A 27,635-nucleotide genomic window follows, 5' to 3' on the forward strand; every position below is an offset into this window, starting at 1 on the left:
AATTTGGAGTGCTTCCATTTCTGAAACTGCTTTTGTATAGTTTTGGCTTAGGTTATTTCTATTAGGTCATTACATTGAATGTGTTGTGAACAGTTCAGATAGATGGATAAAAGAGTAACAATTAAACCATCAGAAAAACAAAACATATAAGGTGTAGAGGAGGGGGACAGAAATCAACTGCATAGATTCGTATCAAGTTCCAACTTTTTGCCTTTAACAAGAGATGGTCTAAAGAAAAGCCTTAACACACTAATCCTGCCAAACTAGGGAATGTATCAACTTGGATCCTTATTAATTCAGTCCACATCCACCATTAAGCAAAAAAGGTTTTGAAAGGATAGTGTCTTCTTTTAAACTGACAGCAAAATGAAAATAAAATTTACAAGTTCTTTTTAATATCTTTTAAAGCCAGAGCAGACCAAGTCATTCACTAGTTTCCTCATTTTAACACTCCAAGTGCCAAGCTGCCTCTCAAATTTCATCAAATAATGTATTTTCTCACTCATTTTCTTAAGAAAAATTCAGCTCCTGCTTTACATTTCAAACTTGAAACTGATCCCTGTGAACACAGTATTAGTGTGTTTAAAAATACAGAGTATAGAGGAAATAGAAGTTACTTACTTCAGTTCTATTGCAGCTAAGCTAATACAGAAGGAAGAAATGATGGACAATTAACTCTGCCACAGTGATACGTCTGAGATAAAATCAGATTGTAACTCACTTCAAGCCCAGTGTTTTCTTCAGGTTCATAGGTTACAAATGATTTATAGTCACCGTTTTCTGCTTAGCAGTCTGGCTTTTCCCGTATCAGTAAGTACTTTATAACCAAAGAGTTTTCATGTTTCAGGAATTCTTTTGCTAAAATGGTTTAATACAACTCATATTGCTTTAGATCAAAGCAAATTCAAATAAATGTCCCTCTGCTTCTTTACAGGAGGTAAAAAAACCTCTGCAGATCTGGTGCCTGTATTCCTGTTCTTTCACATTATAGCTCTAAGTCTCCTCTTTCAGGTCACGTCTTCCACATAAAAGTGCTAAACTAATGCCTCTTAATGACAAATTAATGTCCATGAATAAAAAATACACCTCTAATAGCATAGAGTAATTTGCCATTACAATATCATCATTGGACATGCCCCTGGTTTAATATGATGTATTTAATTCATAACTTAATGAGTGATATATAAAAAGAGAGAGATGAACCCTGCAATTACATTTATGTGAGTCTGTCACCTTATTTGTAAAACCTTAGAGTCATTTACATTCAAATTAGAACAAATGAGTGATTTCACAAAGTGCAGTGATAAATGACCATTGCTGCACAAGACAGAACTGTATTTCCTGTGAAAACATTAACAGTTTCCTATTATTTGTTAAAAATTACAATGCATATTGCCCAGTGTTGTGTGAATAATGACTTTTTTACTGATTAGGTCAGAAGACTAATACGGAGTAAAAATAAATAATTTTTCTTTCCCTTTTTTTTCCGATTTTAGCTTGAATTTCTCTGCTCAGTCTGTCACGGACTCACACTGCCACCTGCTGCCCAGGCCAGGGGAGGGAGGGAGTGAGGGAGGGCCCCGACTGCCTCATCTCAGCTCCAGTTCAGCTATTCGGCCTTCCAGGTTTCATCTCTTGCAGTCAAACAAATTTTCCTGCCAGGCTGCTACCTGGGCACATCGCTGAGGACACCAGCTGATCAGGGCAGCTGCACTACCCGATTAAAAACACTGCCACTTTTGTGATTCCAGCATCTAAGCTGCCTCAATTGGTAAAGAGACTTAAAAGTTCAAGACGTTGAGAAGTCAGGGGGGACGATTTAGGGAAGAGTGGCTGGAAAGCTGCCCAGAGGAAAAGGACCTGAAGGTGTTGGTCAAGAGCCAGCTGAACATGAGCCAGCAGTGTGCCCAGGTGGCCAGGAAGTCCAAAGGCATCCTAGTCTGTATCAGGAGTAGCGTGACCAGTAGGAGTAGGGAAGTGATTGTGACCCTGTGCTCAGCACTGGTGAGGTCACATCTTGAATCCTGTGCTCAGTTTTGGGTCAGAAGGGACATCAAGGTGCTGGAGAGTGACCAGAAAAAGACAACAAAGCTGGTGAAGAGTGTTGAGCACAAGTCTTATGAGGAGCATCTGAGGTAACTGGGGTTGTTTAGTCTGGAGGAGGCTGAAGGAAGACCTTATCACCCTCCATAACTACCTAAAAGGAGGTAGGAGCAAGGTGGGTGTTGGTCTCTTTTCCCAAGTAGCATGCAATAGAACAAGAGGAAATAGATTCAAGTTATGCCAGAGGAACTTTAGATGGGATATTAAGAAAAATGTATTCACTGAAAGAGTATCCAAGCACTGGACCAGGCTGCCCAGGGAAGTGGTTGAGTCACCACCCTTGGAGATATTTGAAAGATGTGTAGATGTGGTGCTTGGGGACATGGTTTAGTGGTGGACTTGGCAGTACTAGGTTAAGGGCTGGACGTGGTGATCTTGGTAGCTAGAAAGACAACAGAAGACAGGGAGGGAACAGTGAAGCAATACAGCTCCCTTGTTCCTACTGAAAACATACACCAAGGCTGCTCTCCCTTCCTGACAGAAACTGCAAATAAAAGGAATATGTAGCCACATCTGCTTCTTCCCAGCTTGTGAACTCTCCTGCAACTCTGATGCAGAAGACCAGCAATGTGTATCCATACAACTAGCTAGACAGCTCAGGAGCTTTAATCTTGCCAGCAATAAACCTAGATACTGTAGCATAATCTCTTACGCATCCTTCAGCAGTCCAAATTCAGCATTGCCAACTACTGCTTCATTGGGAAAAGCAGAACACAAAAAACACACACACAGTCAGCAGGTTCCTGCCATAGAACCACCACTTTATCAGTTAACACCCCAGAAGCAGAATATCCACTATCACATTGCAGCAAAATTGTGCAAGTGGATTACAGGAAGAATGTATTTAAAGTGACTGGGTATCCCATTTTTACTTTCCTGACTGACACCAAATGAAAAATAGAGAAAATTACCATGTTTTTCCTGACTCCCATTCTAAGTTGGAATCCTCAGTAGTGCATTCACACTTTATATATATTCACACTTTATATATATACACCTGTATCTTTGTAATATCTCTGTATGATAAAGAAAGAGAGGAAATCGATTCCACAAGTTGTTTTTGAGCTTTGTACAAGAAGTTTCTTAGTGACTGTCAATAGCTCAGTGACTTCACAGCTGAAAAAATATGCTGCTTCAAAAAGTAGCAGACTAGCACAGCAACTAATGGTCACATAACCCTGAAAACCAGCAAATCACAAGATGACATTTCTGTCTACTTTATATGCTTGGTATGGGAAGGTCACTCTTCCCACTATGGGATAAAGTTGGTGGACTCAAGTTTGATGGTGGTGGCTTTATAAAACAGCACTCTAATTCTGGGAAGGTGAGGGAAAGGGTGGGGAGTGTGCATGTGTGTACTTAGATTAAAAACTCAGCATTAGTTTAAAAAAAGGTAAGCCTTGGCTGCTAGATGACCTTTAGATTCGTTCCCAGGAGTTTAATTTGCTCTATATGAGAAACCCAGGAGCTAAAATCCCAACTGAGCTGAGGCTTCTAGCAATACAAAGGTGATGCTCTCAATCTCTGGTGTAAGAACTAATTCATCTCTGAAAGAGTGTATCTTAGTGAAAATTGGGATTGTGTTGATGGCACAGCTCCAAATGGACAAGTTTAAGAAAAATAAATAGCTTTGAAGTTCTTGCCCTACCACATACACAGGCCTTTTCATTCCGCAAGTGTATTCATTTGTAGCTTTTTACTTTTAAGTAACATATTTCAATCTATAAACATATTCAAATAGTTTAAAATAAGTAGAAGATCCAGATCATTAGGTGCTCATACACTATATACAAATTTTTTTTAGAAACCTAGACTGACTATTATGACAGGAAGGTTCAAAATCAAATGCCCCTACCTAAGACAATTTTCCTGCTTCTATCATTAATAAGAATTATTCCAGGTGGCCTGATTTTATCATCTGCAAGATGATTATATTAATCTAAATTTTTCATTCCAGGCCTGATCCTGTTCACTGTCTTTCTGTACAAGAATCCAGAGTACACAGTACATAGAAGAAAGAAAATCCCAATAGACTGTTGCTGTGAAATGCTGTGGTATTTCAGGCTCATTTTAATCACTCACCTAAACTGTTCTTTTCAGCTTAAATCAGCCCTCTTTAAAGATGCTATGATTGCCATCAGCAGCAAGCAGGCAGGTGTATCTGTGGCAGAGTTCTATCCACTGTAATGAAGTTTCTAAAAGGTAATCTAGTACACTTATCACTTAGTAGGGAACTTAATGGGGAAAACTGTCATCAAACTTTCAACTTTCCTTGATACAGAAACAGTTATGACCCCAGAAACAATTTTTAACAGTCACAGGAACTTTAATGGCAATCAGGGTCACCACTCATGTCTACTAAACTTGCTGTCCCTACCCACTGAGAGAATAGGGAATTATTTCCAGAACTGAATACAAGGACAGTCAGCTTACACCACTTCTAATAAGGCTGCATTGAAAATATACAACTGTCCAACCAAGAAACACAACATAAATTATATCTCTGACTCTGCCCAGCACATAAACTTAATTTGTCCCTCATCAAATATGCCTGGCAACAGAAAGCTGAAGGGGTAGATGCTAGAAATCATGCCAGGTCCTGCCTCTCAGAAATGAGTGAGTTGCTTTGGACAGTTCTGCAACTTCTAAACCCTTCACTGCACTAACACCCTACTACCTTGAATGTAACTCAGAATATACATAGAACTCCACTGAAAACAATAAAACTGTATTTCAAAAAATACAGAAAACCCACTATTGTTAAGGTATGGACAATCTTACGTCCCATGTCTCTGAAAGCCATTGGAAATCAACCTCTGGTTTAAAAACTGATTACTAAAGCTATGCCCACACACTAATCAGTTGATGTTGATCAATAAAAGGAAATTCCTATAAAAGCTCATATTCTTAATAGCATTCCCTCCTTATTAACACTCTCTGATTCTTGAAATAATTTTCAATTTGTGGCTCTCTTTGGTACTGAATATACAAACAGCTGAAGAAAAAGACAGTTTCTTACATCTACAGTTATATAGCTTAGACACATTTATGAAACAAACATTCCTATGATCTGAATAAATATTTTAACACATTTATTCTCTTGCATAAGAATATGGTAATAATGCACTCTTCAGAAAAAAACCCAACATTTACAAGCTTTAAAATGCAAAATTTGTCACCATAAGCATGCTATCTAATACCATGTTCTCTACAGCTCCTATTAAGAAGTCCATTCTCAGAACTCCATCACACTCAAAGCCTTCAACTAGCTTTCTCTTGCCTTGTCCAACGGCATAGTGGGACAGTTCTGGCTCAGAGAACTCTAAAGCCTAAAACTTTTAAAAGGGAAGCAAGGCATTCAGATAACCCATTCCCCTCGTATTTCAACAAAGTCTACCTGTTGGTTGCAGATCTCTGCCTTAGCCTCCTCCGAAAAACCTCAGCCAAAACTGACAATCAGTCTGGAAGAGGAACTCAGAAGTGTCTTAACTGGATATGTACTCTGCAAGCAAACACCGTGTGTGATCATGGACCTCAGCACAATTCAAGGTACAAAAAGCTCAAGTCTTCAGCTTAGCTTTCCCACACCTGTGTAGCAGCAATACAACTGGACTCTTTGGTTAAATTTTTGACAGTGTGTAAAGCAGCAGAGACACACTCACACTGACTGAGGTGTTATGGGGATGTTAAATACAATGTATTTAGATTTTTATGTTTTTTCTAATTACAGTAACCCCTGCCTGCCTGAAAACAGGTAGGCCAAATGATTTCATGGCTTATTTAGAATCTGACATTTCTTATTTCTCAACCAGACCAGCTTTTCCATTATGTTACATGTCTGTTTTCTCAGAAAAATTAAATCCCTCCTTATGCTAATGAAAAAAAAAAAACAAAACAAAACCTGAAACTAATCACAGTAACTTACCAGCTTCTTTAACTTCCTAATCGATTTAGAATGCACAAATTACTATCACCTTATTGTTTAAAGCTGCATTTTGAAGGCTTCCCTAAGGCTAACACTCAGAGAACAGACTCTTTCTCCATAGGAAACAGAGCCTTCAGGTACATCCTGAGGCTCTTAACAGGACATCCTGCATGCCTGTGGTACTCAGAAGCCCAGTGTGCTGGCAAGCACACTCAGACTGTTCAAAGGCAGCTATGCTGTTGGAAGGCAAGTGCACAGGGAAAGGATTGTGTTGACACACATTTCCATGCCCAACTGCTACATAAATACAGCCAGTGTACCTTATTTCAGAAATAATACTGAAAAACTACAAAGAAATGGAAACAGTTCTGTAGAATTGCTATTTCTAATTTTCTAATAAGGTTTTTCACAGATACAGATCAAAGCTCCTACATAAGCCAAGCACAAAAAAAATATAAAATATTTTGCTGGATTCAGATTTTTTTACTTCTTAATGATAGCTCTAATGTTGATATTATTATTAGCATTATGAGCACACGGCCTGTTGATCATAAGGTGCCACTCTACTAAGCTCTAGTCCTTCAGTGAGAGGTAGTAGTGCACTGGAATATTCATCAATATACTGCTGTGAACACTTATGCCTCTGAATGCTTCATTATACTCAATATCACAACAAGGAAATACTTAATATTTGGTAAACAGAGGCAGAAGAAAGCAAATTCTCTGATAAAGGAGGGAATCAAACTTCCATGTGCTGATACTAATCAATTGTTCAGCCTTGTTTTCAAGACTTAAATGGACAAAATGGATGGGAGGAAAAAGCATGTATCATAAACTGGTATCTAAATTACACTCAAAATTCAGGCCTGCTGAGATTTAGTTTATCACCATTTAGGTTACACCAGCTATTGTACTAACACTCTCCTACTGAAATTAGGCTTGAAACAAAAGTTTATCAAACAGAAGTGCTGGTAATCAGAACAGAAACCTCACCTGAATGAGATAGTGAGAACATAAACTGAGAAGCTCCAGCAGCTGCAAATGACTTCCAGCTGCTAGGACATCCTGTATCACCCCTGGTTCCAGTAAGATCTGTAAAGAAGAAACAGATAGATTTGTCATGTAGAACTCAGAGTACTTGCAGAAAATACCACAGGTCTTTATTATTTCAGACATTTAAGTCAACATAAAGAACAGAAAGAATAAAATTAAACACACAGAGGAGTCTTTGCAGGATGGAGAGAGAATTTTTTAAAGTTCACTTCAGTTGCCCAAAGGATTTTCCTGTGAGAGTCCATAAGCCACATTGACCCCTAAATCCTTTATAACAAAATGTGTTATTGATTTAAAAAGGAGAATTTTCAAAGTAACAGAACCTCCTTTAGTTATTCATATACCTGTAAAGTTCCTTATATACTGATCAATCAGACCAACAGAATTGACTCAGAAGTCTTCAGAATTAATATTATTCCTGCTTGTAAAAAATATACAGGAACACCCTTCCCATTCTGCATGGTATAACTGCATGGTAATTTTCAAAACCACTGTCTTCATTTTACAGATCAAGGCTGTGAAGGCACAGAGTGAGCATGCTGCTGGGGAACTGCCAGAAAGGGCTTAGAAACCAAGACTGATTATCCTGTCACTTGCACACATGAAACTCCTACTCATTTCAATTAAAATCATGCATAGGCAGCAGCCAGGATAATTGGGCCTCAGCTACTAGACTGCTGTCTTGGGGTCAGCTTGTTAGAGCATCCCTTTCAGGACACAAAAAAGTCTTTGGGAATATGGAGACTGGTCAGCTTCCTATCAGCAATCACGTTGCAAACTATCCAAACTAATATTATTTAAATATAAGTGGTGCAGCATCCAAGAAAATTCAGAAATGCATGAGGAAAAATCAGTTTTCAAGAACAGTCAAGTTTATTCAGTTTTATCCTTCTTGTATTTCCCCTGGCAACTTCGGTTTCACACCACATGAGGTCAGTCTCTCACTTCTCCACAGGGAAGTAAAGCTTTTTTTTCAGATCCTTTTCTGCCCACACAACTTCATTTTATCTCACAGCATCATTAATACGTCTCGAATGCAGTGGAATAAGAAGGATGGCATATAAAAAGAAAGATACTCATCTGCATCTTTTGCAGTTAAACTATTTTTGAGGGAAACGAAACAAAAGCTTTTTTTTCAAGGAAAACCACAAATTATGTCCTGCATAATGAATATATTAGGAACAGGAGAGAAAGGGATTGGTTCCTGTCCGTGTCAAGAACTCATTTACATTGAGTTCTCTCAGGGCATGACATGCTTAAAGCTTGTGCAAATCCCTCTATTCATATGAGGTGTTAAGTGAACATATATGTAATTTACATACTGTATAAAAGTTCTTTATCTAGCTAGAAAGACATGTAAAGATCTTAATGCAAATAAGACTCAGGCTTACCACAATTCAGGTTTATGGCTGGTGCTAATGAGGTTGTTATGCAGGACAGAAGGCAGTTCAGTGCAAAATCAGAAAGAATGACAGTTACAAAAATATCTCCATTAGGTACATTAAAAAAAAAAAAAAGGAGAAAAGGAGCACTGTATAATAGTTTCAAGAACTCAAGGTCAGACTGATGAAACAAACTGGCTTAGACTTCGCAGTGTTCAGACATCATTTACCACTGAGGAAGTTGTCATCTGAACTGATGTCATATTACTTCCTAAATGCCAGCCACCAGCTTAGGATTGTGAAAGACACAATATGATGAGAATCATAACCCTGAGCAGATTACTGCCTTGTAGGTACAGACAAACTGGGGAAACGCACCAAAAAGAGAACAATAAAGAAAGAAGGAAGAAAATATTACAAGCACTCCTTCTGCTGAATCTAGAGTAGTCCACAATTACTCCACACCTATATAGTTTCTATATACTAATACAATTATTTGATTTTTATTCCTTTCCAGTAGAGCTGTTTACATTCTATATAGGCCATCCAGCTGAATCTTAACAGTAACTCCACATAAATACCATCATATGCACACCACAAGTTCACAGTGACTGACTCTCCTCTGTTTGGCTAACACTCAAAACAATATCTCTGAGATCTTCAGTAGTTCTTGTTGAAAATTAAGGAAAGGGAAACTAAGATCTACTTTGAATTCTCACCTTCAAAAATAATCACAAATTATTAGTGTGAAAAGTAAAGAGAGAAGCTTAAGAATTTCCCTACTCCATCCTCAACCCAAGGGTCTCAAGGCATAATTATCAGAGCAATTATCAGGTAATTTGGGCCCATAGACTTCAGACAAACTTTGCAGCCTTCACCAGTAAAGGATGTGCCTTTGTATGACACAAGCCATCTTAAGACTGGTTTCTGTGATATTTTTATGCTAAGATTAATTAGATGTAACTCAGGTATTGCACCTGGCTGCACCTTATAATCAGCACTCTATTCAACTCTTATTTCTGAGGGTTAATTTTCATTATGTTCTCAACTTTTCTCTGGCCCATGATGCTACCCAAGATAATCAGCTTAACCACCTTCTCCCTGAATATAATGGGCAGATCTTGCAGATAGCCTGAGGAGTAACTTACTTTCCCAAGCCACCAGGTCTGGCATACTGCTTGTTTTCAAACTGATCTCCTTTGTCAAGTTTTGGGGGGTTTTTTGTGTCCCCCCCTCACAAGGACTGTTTTCAAACAGGAATGCTCTTCCTCAAGGGAGCCATTCTATCCTTCATCATCCAGTTCACTCCCTCTTGTGGTCAGATCGCAGGCCAAGTGGTAGAAAGGATGTAAAATTTTGGTGTTCCCAAGAGAATGCTGAGCTTAGATCCAGAAATGTAGATTACTCAATTTCTTTGATCCACATTTCTTAGATAGACAATTTAAATCTATATGGCAATGCGTCCATTGATTCTTTTTTGATATATCAAGGAAAGCTGCTCTGCAAATGCAATAATTATAAACTTTCATAAATTAAACCTTCTGAAACACAGCTCTGAGGCAGGGAATTCTACAATCAGCCCCATGGTCACAGATACACACGGCCCTGAAAACCCTCCTATATATCTATGCTCTGAGCAGCAGTCTAAAACTGGGATTCATTCCCCCCTCCTCCAAGATTTCCCCTTTCCTTTCCCAGTTTACCCTGCATCTCCTCCAACCCAGTACATTTTGGACTCGGAGTAAGCATGAAAAAGATTAACTGGGATCACACATCTTGCCTCTCTTTTTAATCAGTTTTCTTTGGGAGACTTCTTGGCAACACAGCATAACTAGCAGCTCTGACGTCTTGGGCTAGGAAGAATATATGAACCACTATCCTTTCCCAAGGTCAACTAGTTATGCCCCACCTCCAAGCTGCTCAGACTGAACATTCTCCTACTCTTTTAATGCCTCTCATACCCCTACAACTAACAAAAAAATTTTGTATGGTCATACCAAAGAGGGCAGTACTGGAGAAAGTGTAGGGAGGAAACTTCAACAAAGTTCAACATTCCAACAAACTTACAGCCTAAAGGAGAAGGTAAGGTCCAGGTTAAGTATGACCTCTATGGAGTCTCATGAGGTTTATATCTAGAAAAAACAATCAGATCACTCAATCCATTCCCTGTATATTGCAGGTCATTATATTTCATCCAGGCATTTTTAAGACATTAAACTAGAGCTACTTTAGGCCCAAGGAGGCTAAACTGTGTGACCAGACAAACACAGAGAGAATGAGAATGCACTTCTGTCATCCTCATTTCAGCTACTCATTTATACTCCTGTATTTCTCTCTCCTTTCCATACAGCTGTTCGTGGGGCCATGGAATAAGTGAGGTGCTGGTATGATCCCCATTAAAAATAAACTAGCTTTATCCTATAACAGTTAAGGAAATATGTAATGTCGTGTTAAAAAATTATAGAAAGTAAACCATATGGAATTTAACACAGAAAACAAAAAAAAAATCAATTCCCAAGATTCCTGTCATCTGATGCAAAGAAAAATTCCTTCTTGACTCCACTTCAAGTGATCAGCATTTCAAACAAGACAGCCCTCTAGCAAAAGTACCACTTGTTTTTCCCCTCTGGAGACCATTCTGTGTGCTTCAGAGCAATCAAAAAAAGTAACTTTTCTTGTAGAGCAATTTAGACTGCATTTCACTCACAATCAGGTGCCACTTCTGCCTGATTCCCTGTTCATTCATCACTCAATTGAACCCTGAGCTCCATGCACACTGAGAAGTACTGCTTCCAAAAAGTGTAAGGAAGGGGAAGAAAGTTCTTGCTCCCTGCAGCCAAGTGCCCAAAGCCCAAATATGTGATATTTGATAGCATTTGTTACAAAACCCAGATGTTTCAATACTTCATGCCAAATGAAATAGTGATCAGAATTTTTCCAGAATACTGAATGAGTATCTGTGTTAAATGCACAGCATGTAAATAATATAGAATATCTCCAGTTGGAAGTCACCCATAAGGATATAATCTCACCAGGGATGTAAAGAGCAGTAAGAAAAGCTTCTATAGGTATGCTGGGGAGAAAAGGACAACCAAGGAAAATGTAGGCCCTCTCCTGAAGGAAACAAGAGACCTAGCTACACAGGATATTGAGAAGGCTGAGGTTCTCAATGACTTCTTTGCATCAGTCTTCTCTGGCAAGTGCTCCAGCCTCATGGCAAAGGCAACAACAGGTGAAAGCAGGGACTGGGAGAATTAAGTACCTGCCACTGTATGAAAACAGGTTTGGCAAGGGCCATGAAGATGATCAGAGGGCTGGAGCACCTCCACTGAGAGAGTTGGAAGTATTCAGCCTGGAGAAGAAAAGGCTCTGGGGAGACCTTATAGCAGCCTTTCAGTACCTGAAGGGGCTACAGGAAAGCTGAGGAGGGGCTTTTCACCAGAGAGCAGTGATAGGACAAGGGGTAATGGTTTTAAACTGAAAGAGGGGAGATTTAGGTTAGACATCAGGCAGAAATTCTTCACCATGAGGGCAGTATGGCACTGGAACAGGTTGCCCAGAGCGGCTGTGGATGCCCTCTCCCTGGAGGTGTTCAAGGCCAGGTTGATGCAGCCTGGTTCATCAGAGGTGTCTGTGCTTATAGCAGGGAGGTTGCAAACGGATGAACTTTTATATCCCTTCCAACCTTAACCATTCTATTATTGAGTCCAACTGCCTGCTCCTTGCAGGACTACCAGATGCAGGATTAACCAGATGACTAAGGGTACTGCCTAGACATCCCTTGAACTCTGACCAGTTTGGTGCCATGACGATTTCCCAGGGGAGCCTGTTCCAGTGATCAAACACCCTCTCAGTTAAGAACCTTTTCTAATGTCCAGTCTGAACTTCTCCTGATGCAGCTTCATACACCACTATGAAGTAAATGTATTTACTATAAGCAAGACACCAAGGAAATTCACTATTTTTTGTGGAGATGTTTCTGTACTTTAATTTCAGATGTACAAAAGCTATTTTGTCCATAGCTTGATACCTGTCAAGAGCATACAGCATGAAACTTTAAACTCACTTCCCAATAAACTACACAAACTGAGTTAATTAAGCTCTGTATTATTTTAAGTCTTCTGGGCAATATGTAGCTTAATTGTGAACCCAAAACCTAGTAGCTGTAACCCAGTGCTAGGCACAGAAACAAGATTATCTTCCTGATAGAAGTAAAAAAGGAAGTGTCCAAAACTAAGTATCACACCTATATTTTTGGCTTTGAAATCGCATTGGAAAAATGATGTTAAGGATTTCCAGTATGACATAGTTCTGCCGTAATCCGTTTTCCAGGACCTTGGCAGGACCACTAGAAAAGAACAACATTAGCTGAAGTCACTTTTGGTGGGGATACCAGGCAGTTTAACCAAACCCTGATTCATTTAAATCAAAAGGCAACCAGTGGAACTGCCATGCACAAGACACAGGTCATTTACCCAAGAAAATCAATCATCACAATACAGCTTTGCAATACACCTCATCTGCAAGTGAGCTAGAAAGGTTTTAACAGAATAAGAGGTGTTAAGATATTGAGAGCTTTCTCCCCCCAACTTAACTGAAAATGGCAAATGAAATGCTGTTTGATCACTAGAAAAAAACCATCTCTATCAAACAAGAGTGGAGAAGGGGTTGATGAGAGATGAAAACTAAGATTCTGTAAAGAAAGCAGGCAATTATCAGGAGAGATAGTTGTACTTAACAAATATTTATTTCTCTTGTTTCTTTGCTATGTGAGAAAACCTTCCACTCTTTCATATTTTTTATTAAACCAATAACTAAGCTGAAGTATTTGACCAAAAAAGAAAACAATTTCACAAAAGAGCTGTAAGATTATACTTTAACTAATGATGTGTTTGTGTACCTGAATTTAAAAACATTACCTGATGGTTCATGAAACCTGTGATAAACAGCTATTACAGGATGACAGTTTTTTAACTGAATACAAGATCATGTTAGTAAATAAAGGTAGTAGTTAAACAGGACTCACACTGCTAACGTATCAGAGTAATATTAAAGGACTTTTTTGGAACTGCTCCCAGCTAAGGAGAGTGTTATGGGAGTTGCTGGGGGTGGGGGGGGGAAGCAACAGGGGGTTTACACATTCCTGCACATACTTGTACACAGTTTCTTTTATCATTAGTATTTAATTAAAGCTGTGTAGTTTAGTTTTCAATCCAGAAAGTCTCTCTCCTTATCCACTCTCTCTTTTCCCTACCTGGATGGGAGGAGGAGGGGATTGAGAGCATTGTTGTCACTGGTTTAATCGCCAATCCTGAGTGACAAGCCTGTTTTTCAAATCATTATAAATGCAACTTCACATGTAGCATTCAAGAAAAGGAAACATTTCAACATTCTTTCAATAGGCAGGGTGTAAGGATTTATTAATTTTGGGCTAAGAAGATACCACAGGACAGCTGAGCCTAAAATTTGCTTTTGATAAGAGAGCTGAATATAACTCATTTTTTATATTAGGGTCATCTCACTGATTCTTTCTTTTCAGCTTTGGTAATTTAGAATAATTTTATAACTTTCGTGAGGAGATAATTTCTATTAATAAACATAATATTATGGTTTAGAAAAAGAAAAGATACACGAGTTAGAAAAACAGGACTTGGTACGGGAAACTTGGTATTAAGTCCTGTATGGTCTTTGGAAAGTTATTTTCTCCCAAAATAGTTGCATCATAGACGGGAAATTAAGTAAGGACAAAGATTACTTGCTTTTGGAATGTGCTTTGAGGTCCTCAAACAAAATTCTATCTAAGTGCAAAATACTTCTATTACCATAGACTAAAGACATATGATAGAACATAATTATAAAGAAGAAAGATCCAAGTCAGTGTAGCATTTTGGTATACATAGAATTCCAACTGCATTTTTGTATTTTTATTGATTTAGGATCACAATTGTCACTGCAAACTCAACCTACTGTTCTTGAACAATTCTTTTTCCTTGAAACTATACCACAGTGCCTGTCATCTGATTCAAATTATGGTATCACTTAGATTTTATAAATGCATACAAGTTCCACGTAAATTATGTAGTTTGCTGGACCTAAACTTGAAGAGGGATGCAAAAACCTCATCTAAAATGAGGTGTCTCAAAATTTCAGTTTCAATCACTTATTCAGTCCAATGACACCTATGCACTGAAACTTTTAAAATGCCCAAAGGTTTTCTTCTGATTGAAAGCACCTCTTCTTGTAATGATGAGTGACCCAATTACATGGGGTTATCCTATTCCTCCAAATAAGATTGTCTCTTGGTTGCACAATAGTTAAAAACAAAACAAAAGTAAAAAAGAACGGGAAACAGTGCCCATGACTCTCTAACCCCTTGGTTAAGACTCTCAAAAGCAACTGTGAGCTCCAAACCCTGCACCAAGAACTGTTTCTCTATATTAATAATTAAAATACATAGCTGCTTGTGGCATTCAGGATGTATAGTGCTTGTCTTGAACAATCCAAAAGATAAGTGATGTACTCAGGCACTCAGGATATCTGTTGTCTGTCTTGTGGCATCTGAGAGATAAACACCATTTGCTGATGGACTAAAGAGATGTCTCAGCAACCCACCCAACCTTTTGCTTCCCCTCTTGCGATGTGTACCTGAGAACCGGGGAGTTTAGTGTGGGACATGCTGAGCTTGGAGACAAAGGAGATCTACAGCTGATGCTGGGAGCAGAATATCCAGTGATAAGCAGGCCTTGATATCTCATGAAAATCACTGATTTAGCAGGACAAAGAGTGCCAGTCTCAAGCCACTTCCTAGGACCAAATCTCCACTGCAATAAACTAATCCTGTGGTGCCAGTTGTCTCAACCTCCTCTTTTGCTTTGGCTGATGTCATCAATTAGCCAAACAAAGACTCTCTGCAGGACATAGCCCTGGAGCCATACCTACCCCCCTCCTATCTCGGAGGAGCACGGAGAAGATAGAAGGATTTTCTCACTTATTCAGGGAGAAAAGTCGGGGTGCAGTGGGCAAGAACTGCATAAAAATCTGGGACACTATGGGTGCAGTGAAGCACTTCCCCATCAAGAACCACTTCCCCACCGACAACATCGCTGGACCGTGATGGTAACTGTGCTCTCGCCTGCTGTCCTCTGTATCTCTGCTTTCTCCTTTCTTTTCTGTCTCTGTTTTCCTCCCTGTCCTATCCGCTCTAGGGACTTTGCTGTGTTACTCTAATAAAAGTTTGTTGTGCGTGTGACATCTGACCTCGTTTGTGTCTTAATTTCACCATTTGGGATCACCTTTAAACCTTTTCTCAGGTCCTGCCGGACAACAAAGGGTGCAGCTGCCGTGCGGCTCATCCCAGGGGAGGGACAGCAGAGTCCAGTCGCACCAGCCTCCCACTGTGGTGAGGAGTGTTGGAAAGCAAAGGGGTTCTGCCCCATCTCTCCTAAGACCGCACGCCAGCCTCGGTGCCTCTTTGTGCAGCCGATGTTGTGTTACCTTTGTTTTGTCCTGGCAAGATCGTAAAAAATTGCCACGTATCCGAATACCGGATCGTGACACTGCTGTATTGATTGTACTTCATCCCTCTCTCTTCCAATGCACGTCTGACACTTGCAAAAAGCTCCTGTGAAGAGGAAGGGTGAGTAATCTAGTCATTGAGATTCTAGCCTGGCCTCATGGCTGCCAGCTGCGGAGTAAAAGAATGACCTGAAAGCCCTTTGTGAAGAAAGGACACCACAACTACTACAGGAAGAGTATTGGATCTCTGAATTCTGAATATGGGGAATACACAGTAAAAATGCCTAAAGCTAAAAGGGAAGTTATTTAAGACTTTTTTTTTTTGCTGAAGATTTCATTATTAAAGGACTACTGAGAGCCTACATGCATAGAAAATAACAAATTCTGCTGCTATTCAATTTTTTTTTATTTATGATGATTTGGGACCATAGTAATGGATTAATTAAGTTGGAATTATATTATTTATCTCTGAGTTTTACTCCAACCTTTTCTTCTGTTGAACAATCAGTTTTCCCTTAAAACCAAAATATTTCCCTAATTATGATACGGCACTAGACAGGAAGATAAAGCTGGTATTTTAAGTCCACAGACATATTTTCAAATTTAAAAAAAACCCCATAAATAAAAATGCAAGGATGACAGTTTCATTTCACAGTGCAATGTCAAAGCAAAATTTCTTCATTTTATAACCTTCAAAAACTCCAGGCATCAAATATTGTCATCATGCAATATTAAATATGTCCACCAGATGTCTCCAATATATTATTTTACAAAGAAGTTACATTTGAGTCACTAAACTTCAAATTGAATGCAAGTTTAGCAAAATACTAAAGAAATTAAGAGAAGACAACTGAAACTAAGTATTTATCTATTTAGATATGGATATCTTGGGACTGCCCCTGAATTGTCAGTTCCACACTGTTACCTAAAGAAACAGCAATGTTTTGGACTAACATTTTGGACAAACACAATTGTTTTTTTTAAAAAAGGAGTTAATGACTTAGTTTTAAGGGGCACATCAGATCATGTCTCGATACCTATGCTTCAGAGCACTATAAGGTTGCAATTGTCTTGAGTGAGTTTTGGATTACTAAGAAATACTTAATTTTTTTGTTTGTTTTTTTTTTGTTTTTTTTTTAAATCAGAAAGTGCACAGACCCAAACTAGAGACAACTCTGTTTTCAGAACTCTCTCTAATGCAAGCATATATAATCCAGTTATTTATTAATAGCCTCTGTGGATTACTCCCACTCACTACCTTGAAATGTTCACGCAGGTTCTGTTAGCCTGAGTCAGTATATAAGCAATGCTCAAAACACATCAATTCAGTACCAGAAGGGATTTCAAGGACAAGAAAAAAACTGACACTGCTGATTCTCAGATTCGCAGATCACAGAATTTTGCTTCAAAGGCATCTTTATAAGAGAACTTCTAGAGAATCCTTCTCATTTCTCTGCTTCAAAGTAGCATTTGGTGTACCTGATGGACACGAGTGCAAATTTTGTCCTGTAATCACTTAAATATATAAGCAACTGTACACACATACACACCTGTATTTAATTCAAGAAGACCACTCCTTTTATTCAAAGTAGGTTATACCTGCAAATGGAAGGCTGAAGTCTCTAAAGGATCAAGGATAGAAGGCACACATTTACTAGAGATATTATTTACTGAAGATACTATCCTAAAAGCAAGGTGGTGTTGATTGTTGGTTTACAAAAAAAAATAAAAATCCAACCTTTCAGGGTTCTCAACATATTTCAGAGAGCTTTATTAGACTTTGAATTTTGCTGAAAGATAGGGGAGAGTACCTCTGTTCACAAAGACAGGATGGAGCAGATAGACAATTAAAATCCATCTTCTCAAAATTGGCTTTGGAAAGTAACTTTTCAATACTTCTATTTAGTAACAAGAGTTCTGTTTTCAGAATAATCAACCTACAGTCTCAAATGACTTTATGATGATACAGGTGATGATACAGGAAACATTTGATTTTGCATATAAAAAAACTTGCAACTGAAAGAGTATAAGCATTTACAAAGATGCTTGGACTGCATCTGTCCAGAGACTAAGAGGCTACTTTTCCCCTCAATTATGTAATTTGTCAAATACAGCAGAGTTCATAAATACTTACTATTAAGATAACACCTAGGGTATTTTTCCTCTCTTTACATTTATTTAGCATGCAGAATCAACTCACACTTAGTTCTTACGAACAGCCATGCCACCACAAAAGTGGCATATGACTCCTACCTGGTTCACTGCCTGGTAACAATGCACATAAGTGGTGTTTTTATTAGACAATTTCTCTAAAGAGAAAAAAACCCAAACAAGCCAAAACTAAACAACAACGTAAGATCTGTTAAATAAAAAGACCTTGTATATAGTGCACAAGGACAAGAAAAGTAATTTCTGGTACCTTTGTAAAGGTCATCTTCAGTTTTTTATTGCAGTTTGTTTTCATTTATGTCTCTTAATTTGAAGAACTGTACAGTACCTGTCCAGTATATGCAAAGTCCAGGGCTTGTTTTAAACCAAGGCTTGTGACACCGTGCAAATTCACCTCATCAGCTTCACTTTCAACCATACAGAGACTGAACATGGCCTATGGAAAGAACAGAAATGTTAACCAGTAAAAATTATCCCCACTGAAGACCCACGAAAAATAGGATTGATTTTTCCACCTTCACTAACCTTTGCTTTTCCTTGGATAAGAATTCTAAATTGCAACAGACTTGGTACAGATGTAATTCTAATTCACAAGTTTTCAATAGTAACCCCATAGCAATCAGTCTTACAACTGAGTCCTTTAATCAATAAAGAAATACAAAAACTTACTCTCTCCATGTATATATACTTCTTAAGCAAGTCAGGTTCAATCAGTTGAAAGAGTCAGTATCATTGAATAAAAAATGATAAAGAACTGGACTCTGGAAAAAAATTCTACACAAGAACCATTATAAATAATACTTGTATCCAGTATTATATAGAGGAAGAAAGGAGAATGGGCAGTTAACCCATCATCTTTTATAAACACTCTTTTCCAAAAAAGCCCCTCAGACTGCAATGTGAGCAGTATAATACTCAAGTCATTGAAGGAGGACCAAGGATGGAAATCCAGCCACCAAAACTTACAACCTCTCATTCCTTGTTACTGCCCCAGTTTCTCAGGTCATAAAACCTAATCTGAAAGTTGGAAAGGTGACACGGAACTTCTCTGAAAATAACACTGAGAAGAGCAACTGTTCCTCTCATCCACTCTTACTTTCCAGATGATCAGTCTTCAATGCCTTCCTGGACTGATGCAACCCTACTCAGACTCAGATCCTTCTAGGAATCTTTTTCTTCCCATCCCTGCCAAACTTAAAGTCACATCTTTGCCCCTAATTCTTCCCTCCCCAACTGCACTCCTGCTGGACTCTCTCCTTACCACTCCTTCCCTTATCAGTCCCATTCTCTACTCTGATACTACTCCAGAAAAGCAACCTCTATCTTTGTCACTCTCCCACATATTTTTCAGCAAAACATCCCACTCACAGTCTTTAGACAGTAAACTGTGAACAAATAAACTGAACAGTTCTACCATCTGTCATTGCTACAGAGTCTAAACGTACTGCCTGTGGGTTTTGTGCCAAACTGTTAATGCCTCTCCAAAGGCTACCAAACTTCACCTTGGAGAACTCCAGTAAAGGAGCATTTCGCTTTGTTCCCGGTTTCTCTCCCTCCTTCCCCTCAGTGGCACAGGGGGATGGGGTTTAGAGTCAGTTCACAGGCTGGTGGCTCTTGCCGTGCCTTCCTCCTCAGGAAGAAGGATTCTTTTACAGTCCTTTCCTGCTTCCCCACAGGGTCCCTCCCATGGGAGAGAGTCCTCCATGAACCTCTCCTTCATGAGTCCATCCCACGAGGTCCGGAGCTGCTCCAGCCTGGGCTTCTCACAGAGGCACAGGCTGTTTGGGAACAAACTCCTCTGGCCCGGGGTCTTCCAAAGCTGCACAGAGTCCGCATGCAGCAAATCCTCTGGCCACAAAATTGAAGTCCATTGGCAAGTTCACCCCACCTGGTGCCCCCAGGGAATGCTCCACCACGTTCCCCCATGAGTGGAGGACAGCTGCCATCTCGCCATGGGTTGCAGGGAAACTTCTGCTCGGGCACCTTCTTCCCCTTCTTCCTCACCAACCACCAGCACATCACCAGCACCGCTCTCATCCTCCAGCACAGCTCTTCTCCCCCTCTGCTAGCTCTGCTCAGGTGTTACATCCCTTCTTTCATATGTTAATCGCCGAGGTTCATCTATTGTCCCTCTAATGGCTCTTTAACTGGTTTTGAAGCAGGGGGAGCTTCTCAGCTTCTTACCAAAGCCACTCCTATGGCCCTTCCCCTGCTACCAAAAAATCATCAAACCAAACCAGAACACACAGTGCCTGAAGAAAGGCTGGAAATGCTCGGTGATACAAGATCCTGCATGTTCTGCATTCTCTTACTGTGCTACAGAACTATCTGTACACTATCTACCTGTACATTGAAACCATCAAAAAACAATGTGGCTACTAATAAAGTGTCTATTCTGATCGAGGGCTAGATGTCCCACACACCGGACTAAGCTTACAGATACAAAGCAACAATCGAATCTCACCTGTAGACCATGAATCACTTCTGTGAAGAACTGGGAGAGTTTTTCTTTGTGGACTTAGTAAATTTACCTTTAGGAGACTATTCTATTGTAACACAGAGATTCCAAGGCTTTATTACTACACCTACTGTAGTGAATTCAGCAGGATCAGGCCACTAACTCAGCCACTATCACTGTCCATAATCATCCTCCAGCACAGCTTTGACCCCCTGCCAACTAGTGCTCTCCTATGCAATGCCCAGACTACGGTTCAGGGAATAACTCAAACCATGTTCCAAAAAAGGAACAGGCATGGATTAAGCTGACCCGTTTGCAGAGGGGAGATAGTTTAGGCATAAGGACACAAGTCATGCTATGCCAGTTGCATAGCAGAGCCAGAAACAAGCCCTTATGCATCTTACTTCCTGGCACAGGCCTAGTCTAACAGCACGATGGGCTATCAGAACTGTAGCTGCCAGCAAGCCACCATGGCTCCGTGTGCCATCCGCTACGCTGAGCTCATTAGCTTCCATACAACCCTCTGAGCATTCTGTGGAAGTTTTTGATACTGCATATGAACTGCATTAGTTTGTAAGGGGACAAGGCCAAAGAACGTAATCAAAATACAAGGTCTGCAATGGTCCTTGGACAGTTCACGTTCAACTGAACTGGATTAGCCTCCAGGAAAGTCATGTCCCACACAGATGAACCGAGTACTGCTCAGTGAGCCACACTGCCTTCACCAGCAGGCAAATTGCCTTCTTGGCCTGATAGCCTAAATGTTTAATCCAGCATGAAAAAAAATCTGTTCAATCATAGGTAGGAATTGAGCTCAAAATCCATCTTTAATTTGCAATGCTGTATTTGAACACTATAGTTTTAACTGTAGAAACATATGGATCATTAAATTCTGGCTTGAGACTTCACCAATACCTGGAGAGTTATGGTTGGGCTGTCAAATGATGTCAGATGTATCTCTGGAAATGTTCTGAGGCTTTGTGAGCTTAAATAGATCCATCAGTCACGCTTTTAAGACAAGGTTAGTAGCCTACTTTATTTTTTCCCTGGGGTACATTAAAAACAAGGCAATAAGATAAACATCTTAGGTGGATATAGAAGTGACAGACAAGAAAAACAATTAAACACAAAATATTTGGAAGTGCACAATTTGAAGTCAAACTTACTAGGAAAGTTATCAAATTCAGATAAGAATGAAATAATAATTACCTTTAGGTATGAATTTCCTTCAACAATGAGAATATTTTGTACTGTATTTTAAAATACTTCTGCTTGGACAACATAAAATATTCTTTGAAAATGCCCCTTTTCTGCTCAAACACTTTCATGAGAGCGGGCAGCACAAGTTGCCAATGTGCTAAACGAAGATCCCTTTTACAGTAAAACCCACTGATCCACCTTTTCTTCTGGTTTCTTTCAATACCCAGGTCTTGTTCTGCCATTCAACCAGTCAGTGAACCAACACTGAGGGAACTTAAGCAATTTTTTTAATTCTGCTCATTTAGTCAAGATTTTAATTAAGTAAAGCAATTCTCCAAAAGAAAACACAATCCACTTGCTATTCTGTGGCAATGGTTCCAAAATTCAGGGATCAACATACTGCCACAAATGGATATATTCCACCTAAGGTCACACTTGTTTAAGCTAGAAATTAGGATGGCCTCATGTTTGTGGGGCAGGCAGACACTTTATTAGCTGTAAAAAGAGAAGGAAGGGAGTAATCAACCCTCCATTTTCATTCTAATCTTGGTTTGAAACAGACACAGAGCTAGAGACTTATTCCCAAAGGAAAAAACACACAGCATACAATTCTCAGATAAAAATATTCAGACCATAAACCAATTCTCAGAATCCTGCAAATTTTACTTCAAAGTAATGTGGCAAGCTGGTGGGTGTTTGATACACTGCACACTTGCATGCAGTTTCAGTACTTTGCCCTCAACAAAGGTACCTTTCTCAAATGGTTTATTCTACAAATGTAGAACACAAAAGATGACAAGAGCTCAAAACTGAATGGCACACAACAACAGTGTGACGGGCCTCAGATGTGGTCAGATCTGATGTAACTGGGCAGAAAAGCCTGAGTAAAAGGTGTTTGGCACAGTCATTGGGTTTAACTTTCCATGCTTGGCATTTGTGGCTGCCTAGCTGTCAAAAGCTAAATGCAAGATGGATGTAAAATATAACCAAATCAGATTAACATATTACTGTTAAAATAAGTATAAACAAGACAAAGAAAATCTAGATACATTGATTTTATCACTCAGGCAGCACTGCAGCAACACATACAGACTACTTCAGAAAATGCAACTTTAAGAATAGACACTGGGAGCACAGAAAAACAAGATGATATTCAAAATCCCCCAAAATACAAATTGTTCATTGTTGCAATGGTGTGGTACGAATTGCTGTTTGCCTGTGAGTAATTTTCTTACTTACTCAGATGATTCATATCCATGAGAGTAATGAGCTTGTTCTCATTTGTACCCATCAATCTTTCAGCCGTGTCAGGCACAGCAAGCAGTAAATCATCACCAAAAAATGTAACCAAGCTGTACAATATTTTACACAAATAAACTCTTTTCAGTCAATTCCTCTCAGCTTAGTGGCCTTTTAAAGGCAAGAAGCAGAATCATAAACCACACATTGCCTCAGGAGACAGGTAAATGAAGAGAAAAAGAAGAAATCGTTATGCTGTTAAAAAAAAAATAATAATACAGTGACCAAAATTATAAGTAACTTGTTATTATGTCCTGGGAAAACAAACTGGAATTCTTATTATTAAGCTTTATAATCTTTTTGCTGGAAGTTTAAAAAAAAAAAAAAAAATACAAAATTTGAACAATGCAGTAACCACTGGATTCTAATTTAAATTCTGCACAAAACCTGTTTAACATGTAAGTGATGTTTAAAGGAAATTGATAAAGTCATTAAATGAACAGTAATATACATTGGGTAAATACTGGAATTAAGGAAAAGCAGTAAAATATCTGGAAAGGAGAGAAAAGGAAATTGTTATCAGGGCCTGTAATAGTATCTAAAGGTAGGTAGTTGTATAAAAAAAGTAAGTCAAAGTGCTTTCTGGGTAATCAACAGACAGAAAAAGGCATGTCTAGACACCAATTTACAAAAGTTAGTGGGATGAAACATCTTCTCTACGCTGTAACTGTGAAGGAAACCTAAACACTTAAATTAGCCTAGATGCTGAAAATAGATGAAAACTTTTACACGGTAATGGGTTGAGTGAACTGAAGAATGAAAGCTAAAGTAGTAAGAGTGAATTGGGTCCTTCTAGCATATTCATTTTAGAAGAACAGAAGAACTTCTGAAGATCAGTATTTCTGGAATGAAAGCTACAAACAATGATAGTGATAATAAACAAAAAAATGTTTGCATCAGTAATTTTGTTTCCTGTGACAATTACTATATATAAGAACCAGAGTTTTCTCTAATTTCTCTGAATTCGTGTAAGGCATTTCTAGTTTAGAAGCCTTAGGTGAATGAGTTTAAAAAAATAAATAAATCACATATCACCAATTATGAGAGGCTGAATCCACATATAATGCCTTCAATGTGTCTATCCTGACCCTCTTACACTCACCCCCTTCCTTCAGCTACGTCAGCTCCTAGCTGATCTTTCTGATACATTCCAAACAGGAGGCGAGGAAATTACCATTTAAACTACTGCCTTCAAGAAATACCCTGGCTCTCCATGGAATAAAGTACATGGTTCCAGTGCATAACAATTACCTCTAAAATATCTCAAAATTCCCTCAGCAAAAATGTGAAGAGACATTCATCAATATCCATTTTTCTTTGCTTCAACTCTCATTACAACTTCCAAAATGAACCCAAGCTTTCAAAAACCAGAAAGTAAGCTGAGCTTACTACAGCAATCTACAGTAACCCAAAGGGCAACGTTTACAGATTTCCTCCCTCTGTTTTCTCAAATGTTGTTTCGATAACTAGCAGCAGTTCCAAGTCCACTACAACACAAAATGAACACTTGAACCTCCTCATCAATGCATAGCTCTTGAACTACACAATTTCTCATTCAACCACAGACTTAGCAATAGATTAGCAAGCACAATTATCAAGTCCTGAGATAACAGACATGATTCTAAAGCATAAGCTGCATTCACATGATGTTCATAGGGTTTCAGCAAGGCCAAACCTGTTCTGCACAATACAATGCAAATATCTCAGCTCACTCCATCTCCCACTCGGCTCACCCTGTCACCTTTCATCCTTGACTCTTAACTGGCAGTTGGAAGCTTTTGCAATTGATGTACAAGAGCCTGCCTCTACCTTCAGTCATTGCTCCTGTGTGGCTGTCCAGAAATCTGACACTTTCTTTACTGTAAAGTGCATAAGCACTTGCTGCACTTCCTCACAATCACCACCAGACAGGGAGAGTGGAAAGTTGGCAGAGGGTGAATTAGCATTCTTGTAGTTCCTTTCATTGCAACACACTCAAAAAGATGAATACCCAGGAAGTCAAGATGAACTAACAGCAGGTTAAGCTCAGTGCACATGAGCTTTCTCAACTCTAAATCACAGAATGTTAGGGGTTGGAAGGGACCTCTGGAGCTTGAGTCCTGTGTTAAAAATTCACTCTTATTTTTTCTACTGCTTATGAACAACATTGTAAACAGTCTGGTGAAAAGTTGTGGGGAAAAAATGTTATCAGTCTTACCAGAAATTAAACCTTAAGTATGACTCTTATTACTCAGGCTGAGCTCTACAGCAAAAAAAAAAAAAAATCAACATGCACGAAACAACTTGTCTTGGAGTCATGTTAACTAATTTTTTCCACCCAATTCAGAAACACGTCTGAGCAAAAAAAAATATCTATTTATAGCTGAAAAAACCCACAACAATTTTGAAAGAGAGTGAATATCTCTTCTGTCTATCTAACAAACTAATTGGTAAAGAACTGATCAATCTAATTGCCACTTAGCTATTTCTGTTCTTGTGCAGAATTTTTAACATAATTAATGTTATGTTGCATTGTTTTTAAACAACACTAGCATCCTTTTTACTGCTTTAGAAGAGCAGAACTATCATCTCAAATTTCTGCCTCCACAGTTCTACAATGAAATTGCTTGAGTTCTTCCTAAAACATCATTATTAAGTTCAATTATTTATTTAAATTCACTTCCCACTGTAAATGCACTTATTTCTATATTCACCCATTTCATATCCTTTGCCTTTAAAGGAAATGGATTGTACTTCTCACTTCATGCATCAGAAAAGCTATGAAACTAAACTAACATTTCAGAGAACTTTGACAGATTTCCTACACTGCTCAGGGAAATCAGTTATGATGTGAATCAAAAGGCTACTTCAACAGATGACAATGTCCACATTAAACATCAACTATGTTCTAGATACATAAAATATACTTATTAAATTTATTATTTAGATGTGTGAATGTTTCCTTACAGCACATTAAAAATTAGTTTGCTCTTCTCATAACGCTCATGTTACATTTTGCTTTGTTTTCCTCCCAATTCAAGCCTGTCTATCCTAAAATCAACCAACCATGTCCTCTAATGTCTCTCGCACACTGAAAAACATATCCATCAATACCAATTGTGTGAAATATGATTAAGAGTCTCATTACATGATTCTTCTGAGAAAGTTCTATAAAAATTCCCAAAGAAAATGTCATATAACGTCAATCACTGATAACTGAGCCTGCAGTAATTCATCTGCTCAATGAAATCTACCTAATACTGTTTTTTAAGCATTTGCCATGCAACTAAAATGAATCCTGTAAAATGAAAAGGTCAACTATCGTTCATAGATTAAGGGAATATGCACTTAAAGAAATCAGAAGGCATAAAAGAAAAACTGAGCAGCAAAAGACACAATTTTATGCACAATACTGAAGTCTTACTGTTACCGCTAGCCAGGCAAATTCCACCAAACCTTTGGTGTTTCTTCTTGGTGTCAGGCAAGGACACATGATTGCACAGCCCCTAAGAGCCTATCAAACCAATGATACATGCAATGCATTTGTTGCACTGCACAGTTAATACAAAAAGATACCACTTAATTAGAATATTTAGAAATAATTAATGAAAATTGAAGAGCTGCCCTACTGCTTAGAGGACCTAGAGATGTGATACTTTGTATAGTGCACATTTTTTTGAGAGTTACTTGGCAAGAACAAAGTAATTTTATTGACTGTAACAAGGCACAGGGTTTTCATTATTCTCACTCAAAATAAAAAGCAATATAAATGATTGCTGCTAACAAGTTCCTGGCTGAACTTGCATCAAACTTAATTTTTTTGTTGGTAGTCAGAATTTAATAGTCAGTATAATGTGTCTTCCTCAAATTTCTGCTTAGCTGCACGAACATAATTTAAGACACCAGGGAAACGGACAGACTGTAGCACACTACTGCTAATGAGTTGCTGCATCATCTCTACAAAGGCCTGTATTCAGAAGTTACACTGTAGAAACAAAATAATTCTACAACTTTCATGTGCAACCCTGCATCAGAATAAATAAATAAAAAAAGAACAGTGAACTACTACAGCTACAGTAACCTTATTAGTTCCAATATTTCAAAGTAAATGAGTTGTCATAGGTGTTCCTGAATACCAAAATTATTGTTCCCATTGTGGCAGAAAGCAAGAAACTGAGTTGTAAGGACAGGAATCTACAGTAATGTATAGTCTGTCCTAATGACAGTCACTCTTAAGCAGGCCTGCCTTCTGGAATATAAAGGCAGAAGCATAACTGAAACCAGATTTCTTTCCAGCATCTCCAGTCAAGCACAGAAAACTATGAGTCACATTTGCAAATTTTGGCTTAAATTGGTTTAATGCATCTCAGTGAATGCATAAGCCTATTGTTCATGTCCTTTGATGATTTTAGCAAGTGATATCAAAAGCAAGCCCAAAATAAAACTGGAATAAAAGTCAGTTAGCTCTTGAACTAGCACTTTTAGCTACCACAATATATTTCATTCAGGGAGGCAAAGCCTCTTGTGTGTAGAAAAACCATGATCAAAACTT

At 38.6% G+C, this 27,635-nt stretch overlaps 1 protein-coding gene across 3 annotated transcripts in view; it reads right to left on the reverse strand.

Moving 5' to 3' along the window:
* KLHL32 (kelch like family member 32) overlaps positions 1 to 27,635 on the reverse strand; it is a 114,172-nt gene that overhangs the window by 52,948 nt on the left and 33,589 nt on the right. For 2 of the 3 annotated variants that reach the window (XM_051615623.1, XM_051615620.1), the window contains exons 4-5: positions 18,476 to 18,583; positions 7,022 to 7,120 (exon numbers count right to left, since the gene is read on the reverse strand). In XM_051615623.1, the coding sequence (XP_051471583.1) occupies positions 7,022 to 7,120; positions 18,476 to 18,583 (207 nt within the window). The remainder of the gene's footprint in view (positions 1 to 7,021; positions 7,121 to 18,475; positions 18,584 to 27,635) is intronic. The other variant, XM_051615621.1, reaches the window with a different exon arrangement.

The sequence above is a fragment of the Apus apus genome, chromosome 3, assembly GCF_020740795.1.
Source record: "Apus apus isolate bApuApu2 chromosome 3, bApuApu2.pri.cur, whole genome shotgun sequence".
Taxonomy (NCBI): Eukaryota; Metazoa; Chordata; class Aves; order Apodiformes; family Apodidae; genus Apus; species Apus apus.